Source organism: Mesitornis unicolor, unplaced genomic scaffold (assembly GCF_000695765.1).
Source record: "Mesitornis unicolor isolate BGI_N332 unplaced genomic scaffold, ASM69576v1 scaffold5966, whole genome shotgun sequence".
NCBI lineage: Eukaryota > Metazoa > Chordata > Aves > Mesitornithiformes > Mesitornithidae > Mesitornis > Mesitornis unicolor.
In genome coordinates, this window is record NW_010190172.1 from 1 (window position 1) to 9,509 (window position 9,509).

Genomic DNA, 9,509 nt, shown 5'->3' on the forward strand with positions numbered 1-9,509 from the left:
GTCGCCAACTGGATTTAGTTCCATTCACTACCACTCTCTGTGCTCAGCTGTCCAGCAAGTTTTTAAACCAGCAGTGTATGCCTATCTAAGCCATGCCCAGACATCTTCTCCAGGAGGATGCTGTGGGAGACAGTGTCAAATGTCTTACTAAAGTCCAGGTAGACAACGTCCACAGCCTTTCCCTCATCCACTAAGCAGGTCACCTTGTTATTACCTTATATCCTTTTCATTATCTCTAGTTATATCAAAACCTACTGTGATTTCCCAAAATGAACAAGATTTTTAAGTGTTCTCATCTCACAGCAATAAATATTTGTTCAACAATCTGTCAAATATCCAACTTCAAAAGACAACTAGCTTGGAGGCAAATATATGTTAATTATGGCTTTTGAATTCTTCAGCAACTGAAGCTATAGACCTATACTTTCAAATAGATTTTAATTATTTTCTTTTCCTTGTTCTTAAAGTGAAGAAATAGGGGAAAAAGGCAAAACAGAAAGATCAGGAAGTGTAAGGAAATATTTTAGTATAATATGAATATAATGCTACAACATTAAAAATTACCTGGCTTAAAAGAACTGGCCTGACAGTCCAGCAGGTCATTAGGACATTATTTAATGTATTCTAAAGTAATTGGACTAAGCTGGCAAGTATGATGTAAAAAACAACAGAGATACTTTTTTTTCCTTGGAGAAATAGTTCATTTACAGTCTACCATTTGACTGTTTCTCACATATTCAACACAAACATGTTTGTCCCTTTTAAGGAAGTATTAGAAGTACATTTTCACTGGTAATTAAAAGCACTTCAAAAGACAGAATATTTAACTTATTCCATATCCAGATAACAGAAAGGTACAAAAGTTTAAAAATTTTTACCTTCTCTAGCTTTTTAGCCTCAATATGTCGCAGCAGCTGTTCCCTCCAGTCATGAGGGACTTGACTTTTTCCTGAAGGGTCTAGTAAAGTGTGGTCTGGGTTTGATCTCTTTGAAGGGCTATTCCATGAGTAATTCAAGTCACTAACTGACATAGTTCTTTCTGGTATTTCATTCACCGATGGCTGAGCACTCTGTGGTCGGGGCACATTTGGACCATCAATGCTATATGTCCTGGCAGAAAGAGGTCTCTCTTGCCCAGACATTACTGATGGAGCTATTCTCACTGAATGCAAGTCTCTGTATGTTAAACAGTCCCCTTCAGGAACCCGGGTCTGCCTTGAAAGTTCAGTATCCCCAACATTTTTAGAAGCTGTAGAGGATACACTACTCTGCCTTTGAAGAGTGTGTCTGGTTGCTCCCAGGAGCAATCTATCATTCGTTGGAATAGCCCACAGATCTATGCGTCTCCCAGCCATCTGTTGCTGAGCTGCACTGGCTTGGACATTGTTATGATTGGAGAAATTCATATTGGCAGAATGCTTTATATAGCTGGGAATTTCTGTGCTATCAGATCTAAGCAGACGTGAAGGAGGTAAGCTGGCTTGTTCTACTTGGGTGTTTTGTTTCTGAGGCCACAAGGTGTCATTCATTGTTGCAATGCTGCTGTACTGAATATTATACTGGGGAGTGCAGAACAACTGTGCACCACTTGTCACTGATCCTCTCACTACATCAGCACCTTCAGAATTGTGATTTGAGTAAAACTTGAACACAGTTTTTGTAGAAGATACTAAATCAGATGACAACGACGGCCCAGAAAAAACCTGCAAAGGCTGATCATACAAAAGAGTAGCGGATTTACTTCGGACTATGTTTTTTACATCTGCATTACCAGATGCTGATTTTACCATTGAGTTTGGCTGTTGAGATGCATTCTCATTGACAAAATCATAGATTTTCAGATCAGCGTCCATACTGGTGATGCTGTGAGATTTTGTCACAGGACTACTTCTCCATGGGGACAAATCTTCAGTGCTCCTTGAAACAGACAGCTCAGCAGAAGAATCACCATCTACTGTAGTGCTTCTCATTAGTTCATCTATACTGGGAGACTGTCCTGCTTCCTCAAGACATCCATTTACTTTATTTATAGGATGATTATTTCCATTTTCCAAGTACTTGCTTTCTTTCATATTGTTATTCAAAAAGCCCTTTAGTGAAACCATTTTCTGTGTTTGTAACCGTTCGGCAGGAACTGGTACTGCCTCTTCACTAACTAATTTATTGATATTCATGTTTATTTGGTCTGATTTGTGAGACTCCTCCATAGGAGTGCTTAGATCGACACCTTTTCCTAATCTTTCTTCAATGCTTAATTTGTATTCAGACAAATTTGTAACCTTCTCTTGCACATTTATTTTTTCTTCTATTGTAATGCTCAAGTCACCTCCATTTTCATTATTCAAATTTTCATCTTCTTGCCTGGAAAAAAAGATGGCTCTTAAAAGAAATTCCAAAAGGAACCAAAATATTCCTTTAAGAACTGTTTTAGAAAAATTAATCATTAATATGCAACACAGCCATTCTGTACACACAATACAGGACAAAGACCAATATAAAACCAAATTTATGATTTGCTATCTTATCATTACAGAAATATATTATACAGAGAGGGCTCATTTTGACAACTCTTGCTATTATGTGATCATTTCAGAATTTTAATTAAATTCAACAGGAATTATTAAAGACAGTTTAAAGGTGTCAAAAACTACAAAGTGACAATAACTCAATTTTTTTTTTATCAAATACTTGCAAGTTCCATGACAATTTTGGATAAAATTCTTGTTTCTATTGGCAAATTAAAAAAAAAGAGTACCTTTTAACTAGAACCACAAAAATAGAAGCAACCTGTAAATCCATTCCTTATAAGTTTCTAAATGCTTTTTATAATTTAGTAATCAAATTATCTTCAACATTATACACATAAAAACACAGAGCTTTTAAAATGGTGTACTGAAAGTATTTTGCAGGGATAACAAATTATTAAGGATGAAATTATTATACTGTATTAATAGAACAGATGGGAATCATGTCTTATATACTAAAATTGGCCTCTGAATTTTATTGTCCTCCTTTTTTTGTTGGTTTTGGGTTTGTGCTTTGTTTTTATTTGTTTGTTTAACAATAATAATAATAGTTGATAACTATTCCATTATTTAACATTATTTTTAAAATTAAAATTTAAATTATTTCATGAATGATAAAGGAATTATTAATGAATTAAAGGAATGGACATGTAATGTGAAAGATTAAGTAATATCTTTCCATTATATTTGCTCAGTGGTATACAGTATTTTACAAACCTGATCTTGGATAAAACAGCAGCATGTATTTCTTTGTCTGGAGAACAGAGAAAAATATCTTGGTTACTATCAGTATTTAAGGAAACAGAATCAGACATTAGAGAAGGAGAGTAACAGTTGCAGTTATTTTGATTCCTATTGTAGGTAGCTTCATCTGATAAGGAATTGGCATCTTCTGAATAATCTGAAATAAAAATTTGCCAATCTAATTAAATGGCTATTAAACAGATGTCTGTAATGTGTGTATGTTACAGAGTTTAGAAGTTGTATCTTGTTCTTCAGTAATACTTATTACTGGAAAATAACATATAAGCTAACACACCTTTGCAAACTTTGTATAAACTTACAAAAGAATGTTGGCAGTAGTTCTTATTTTTTAAATATTTGTCTCAATGTAAACAGCCCTCACCTGTTAAAGAAATGTAACTTGTTGCTTTATTCCAAGTTTCTTGGCATAAGCTAATGCACTACATTATGTAATATTTCCCAAATATATCTATCGAATCATATTTCTGTTTCTGCAATGGTTCCAAACATTTTAATTGCATGAGTCTATTGGCCCTTATGAATAGAAAGTATACTGCTTCACATGCAGGATTTTGAAAGTGTACACAGTTCCTGCTTTTGAACATTCTGTTGTTGTTAAATAGCCATTTATTAGACCAAACAGTCTGGAAGGACCTAGATCACTGGATGAGGTCTATATAGTTTTATAAATGTAAAAAAAGTGAAAGAAAAATGTTCTTCTGCAGACTTGGAACCAATGTGTTCCCATGCTTTACAGATCACTTAGGACAACATTTTCAAAATCATTTACACCTGTGCACATTGATTCTTGCATAACACATGCATACATACATCCTATATCCATACAAAACTCATTTATCTGTGGGATTTCAAGCCAGCCATGATTTTGACACGGGCAAACATAAGTGTACAAACTGATACATTTCAATTTTTACTTCAAGACACAGTTACAGGTGCCAAAAGAATAAATTTTGTGAAACTAATTTCTATCTCCAGAGACAAGAAAGAAGTTTTGAATTAGTACTTTAGCCAGGCATAAAATCCCACATATGGCATTGATAAACATCAGTCTTTTGGCCTGCATGTGAACCTCAGCAGACTTTTCTTACTACCTCTACATGGTTTTCCTTCATCCTCACTAAATCTTACCCTTTTACATGCAGTGGTCAGAAAAGCCTGTTGTCCTGGAAAGTACTGAAGTAGGATATCATATGAAACAAAATACAAATTTCTCTTCAACTGTTAAATTTTGTTTTCTCTGAATCCTAGGTCATTCTTTACTCTTAAGGAAATGGTTACCCAGTCTGAAATGATCTTTCAGAGAATATAAAACTTAGTTAACAAAAACAACATTCTGAATTTTCCTGTGAGAGGAAAGAAGAAAAGTGTAAAGTGACTCTGGAGAAGGAATTGCCACAAGAGAAGTATATTCTTGAACCTTAGGAAGAGAGCACAGCTTCTCTGAGAAATTGAAACAAGTGATATTGCTGCCAAAAGCAACAATAGACCAGAAAATTGGGAGAGGGGGGGTGGGGGAATATGGAGTGTTTCCAAGGTAAATACCACTTTCTGTAATCCTTTTCTTAAACATATCAAGAGTGTGTTGAAGCTAATGGTCCCCCAAAACACGAGCATCTCTTTTCCCCCTCTGCTTTTAAAACTAATGACAAGAATCAAGCAAATTAGGATGTGAACACAGCTTTCTCTACCACACATTCAAGTACACGATAATTCAGATTTTTTTCTGCTTTCATTACTTAACTAGAGAATTGATCATCTATCTTAAAGCACAAAAATCTACTTTCACATAATTCAATTGGAAAAAACTAGCCATTTTGAGTAATGAAATTATCAGAATCGCACACCACTATTTTTTTTATAGTATCTAACCTTTTTTGTTATTGCTAAGAGCTACCACTTCTGGTAGATTTATGGAGATTTCTATCAGCGGTGGTTGCATTTCTGCCATTTTCATCTCTTCATCAGGGGAGAGTTCTTCTGACTCCTGCTAAAGAAAAACCATCTTTATTATGCCATGCATTTTAAAATATTGAACACTCCAGACTGACTAGCTGAGTAATGGTTTTGCAGAAAAGAGCTCAAACTGAAACAGCTATGAAGTAGCATTACCAAGATAATCTTATGAATGGAGAGCTATGCTGTGAGAAAAGACTGAATGACTTTGGATTGCCTATTCTAGCAAGTGTAGCTTGGGTTGATACCTTAAAGTTTACATTGGGGGTAAATTCCAAAAGGAACAGAAGTTATTTATCTTCAAGAATAACAATGGTAGAGGAATAAAGCAACGCTGAATTCATTCCAGCTAGAAATCACTAGATCCTAACTATGAGATGGAGCTCAGTGCACTTATGAAAGAGGTTAACTGACCGCGCTGCTGCAAGACCAGCCATGTGAGTGATTCAGTATCCTACTGCAATGTCTATATCCTTATCATCTTCAAAACCCAATTGTTTTCAGTAATATTTTGAAGGGAAAAAGACTTCTTTCTCTGAAGTAGAAACTTCTTTCTTGTAAGTATTCTTCCTCTTTCAAATGCTACAAAAATCTGTGTCACAGATTGCAAAAAATGTTCACTTTTTCTTACAAATTTCAGAACATTTAATGTGTAGAACCTACTGAAGAACCACCTTTCCCATGATACTAACTACCTGGCCAGTTCTTTGGACTGAAGGAAGGACAAACTTGTTGAGATGTAAGAAAACAATGTATGACAGTCTTCATTAAAAAAATCTACCCGTTTTTCTGCAATCAGAACAAACCACCTCTTCACTGCCTCTACAACGTTGCCTTTCCCCTTGGGTGTAACATACAAGAAGTGTAATAAATTTTGAAATAAAAAAAAAACACCACAAACTTATATGCATGCAAAGTTTAGATATCTGGATTCAACTGCTACAGAGTTACCAGCAGGTTATTGCATAGAAATAAGGAATTCAGTATTCTTGATCGACTATGCACTGTTGCCTCATTTACTTATTGGCTAGCTTCAAAGAATTGCTGTCACTATCGTTAGACAACTAATATGATTTTCAAAAATTATCTATTTAAACTAAAGAAAAATGTCAAATGCAATATTTTCAGAAAGGATATAGAAGCAGGAACACACTAGTGGGAAAATAGGCATGATACACACATGTTCTACTGCTTACACAACACAGACAAAAATAATCTGTTCGTGAAATTATGAAAAAAACATTTTACAGGTTGTGATTGGTAACTGATGAAGTAACAAGTTCCAAAATTTGTCATAAGTCTGAAACACATTCTAAATTAAAAAAATGAATATATGGTGTTTGTCACAAAGATGTACAAAGAGTTCAGGAGTTAAAAATCTCTGACATTTTGTAAGGACTGGACACAATTTCAGTCATATTCATGACAGTTCATAAATGCAGAGGAATACATTTTCTTAAACCCATCTTTTACTTTTCATTCCAAATGAATGGGAACAGTCATTTAGATATATAAGTTTTAGATTGCTCCCACTAATCAGATATACTGACATTTCAGTGACAGCTATAATCAATTATCTACTGAATAATCAAGTAAAATCTGGAAAATCCTAAGTATGAGTCTTTTTACAGTTTGATACTTAGGTCAACTTTTAATTGTGTTTTCTTTATTTTTCTTGAAATGTATACATCTTTCATTATGAACTTTTTATTAGCTATTTTAGCTTTTACTTAATATAGTCTGAAGTGAGGAAAATATTGCATTACAAACCTTCTGTACTTACAGCACTTATGGATGGCAATTTTCTATTGTTAACATAAATTTTCATCTCTCAGAGTAAAAAATTCAACTACCAATACAATTCTTTAACTGCTATGATGCTCATTGCAATGCCATACCTCAAACATATCTTCATGGATGACAACTGTTTTTGTGTTCTGCAAGGTTTTAACAAGTGCAGTCATCTGTGAATTTGCAGTGCTGTGCTCAGCTTCTGGTTCAGTAGGCTTCTGCACAGAGCTTCCTGAGAATATTGCTTTCTCTCATCTGCCTTGTTCTTTATTGAAGTAATTTCTGAAGTCTACAGGATTAAGAACATTAGCAGAAAAAACATCCTGAAAGATTTTCAGTAAAATATGATAGTTAGTTAACATTATATATTTTGGGAAACTATGGAACGGAAAACCTGAGCTTTGAAATTATAAAGAATGAATTGCACCAGGTAGAGAGAAATCTCTGCAGATTACTGAAGTACAGTCCCTACCCTTTACCAATTAGTTTGACTCTCCTCCTTATTGAGGTCAATTTGTACCATTAATAATATAAAAAGGCCAAGAATATCTACAATGAGACATGTCAGCACCAAACAGTAGTCCTATCATGCTACATCAACCTGTTAGCAATTCCTGTGACAACTTGCTACAATTGCCTTCCCAACTTATCATGCAAAACCTTCAGTCACAAGGGCAACGGCAAGTTCCATAGAGATTATCCTGATTTTCACTGGGAAGTCTGGCGGATAAAGGAGGATCAGATGATGACAAAGATGCCATCCTCCAGAAAATAAAGACAGCTTCCTAACACATCCATAGTGTGTATTTGCCTGAGAAACAAGTCACTTATCTTGTTCTTAGTGTCAGAGGAAAATTGCTACTGCAAAACAGAAATTTATTACAAACTTTCTAGAGGGTGAAGAGGTAAATTCCGTTCTTTGACATTTTTTTTCTGCTAAAGCATTAGTGTTGAGAAGAAGAGAATTAAAAGGGATCAATGACATTCTAGATATTTAGAAGTTCTTGTGAAGTCAGAAGAGAATATTATATCTAAACTTTACCCCAACATCTTCTACAGAAACTGTCTGGACTTCTTGTTTTGACTCCTTGGCAATATCTTCAGTAGATTCTTCATCCTTTAGCCTATGTACAATTGTCTGGACTGTTTTAACCATATTCTTCAGTTCATCAGGATATGGAGTTGGATATCTTTTCAGGTTGGCTTCCTGTGTTACAGAAAGCAATAATGTTCTGAATTCACTTAATTGCTATAATTAAAACATCCATTTTTAAACAGACAATAAAATAGGACAAAACACTCAGCAGAGCAATCCAGGATCTCCACTTTGCTGTTCAAGTCTACCTTGATTAACTCAGACTTAAGCTTATAAAACCCAGCAAGATTACAAAACACTTTTTAATAAAAAATTGTCCATTATTGCAAACAGGAAAAATTATTACAATTGTAATTTACTTAAGAAAAATCAGAATTATTTACTGTTTCCCCACTATTCTTCCCCACAGAACCATCAGTCTAGTAGTCTCCTAGTTATGCCCTATATTAGCTGAGACTTTTCTCCTTGTGCTCTACTTTAAATGACTGATGGGGGGGGGCGGAAAGTGTTTCATCCTGTTAGATACTCTTAAACTAACAACTGAAGACTTGATTTCTTAAGCAGAGTGCAATATACAGTCAGAGTAAGGAAAAGGATGGGATTTGGGGTAAGGGAAGGAAAAGAGGGAGTGAAGCCTCAAGTATTAAAAATAAATTCAGTACTAGCCTGAGGTGGCGCCTCTCTCTCATCTTTGTCTTCATCACACTCAAACGCCACCTGAGCACGCTTTTTCCTCTGTTCCTCCCACAAAGATGGATTGAAACTTTCATTATCAGATATGAATATAACTAAATAACAATAAAAAGACTTGTAAGAATAGGATACATTATGTAAAATCCCTCTTTTTCTTTTTCTTGGATGGGATTGGGGTGGTATTATGTGTTCTTAAAAGATAAGAGACTAGCAGCACCATAAATTTATGACTAGCTGTACTGCTACTGCTTTAAGAACTTGGCTGTATTTTCATAATAGTAAAATCCCTACATGTAAAATAAAATAAAAAAATTTCATACACACAGCTGTACATTAGTCTGAACACCCACATATAGATTTATAGAGCTTGATTTCAGTGAGGCGGTCTCATTAAGCACATATAAGAACATTCACCTGATTTCACTACATGAAAAATTTAAAACAGGAAGAATAAAAATTACTTACTGAGAAAAACCCGCTTTATTACTAATCCTGAATAAAACAAAAGCACCTAAAACTTAAAGTAAACATATGATTTTGCAAAAGTTATATAAGTGACAGGAGCTTTACAAAGCATTATTTGCTTAATTTTGCAAGGGAAAAAAAAATTTGGTTACTCACTGTCTCTTATTCTAGCATGTCTCTATGCCTTGCCATCATAGAATGGTTTAGGTTGGAAGGGACCA

The 9,509-nt window shown here is 34.6% G+C and overlaps 1 protein-coding gene across 1 annotated transcript in view; it reads right to left on the reverse strand.

Moving 5' to 3' along the window:
* Positions 1-761: 761 nt before the first annotated feature.
* Positions 762-9,509, reverse strand: part of LOC104542104 (protein LAP2-like) — a gene marked incomplete at its 5' end in the record, with an annotated part of 15,207 nt that continues 6,459 nt past the window's right edge. The window contains 7 exon segments of the mRNA XM_010186316.1: positions 762-2,361; positions 3,243-3,426; positions 5,160-5,274; positions 7,142-7,264; positions 7,267-7,323; positions 8,077-8,241; positions 8,797-8,918. Of these exon segments, the coding sequence (XP_010184618.1) occupies positions 762-2,361; positions 3,243-3,426; positions 5,160-5,274; positions 7,142-7,264; positions 7,267-7,323; positions 8,077-8,241; positions 8,797-8,918 (2,366 nt within the window).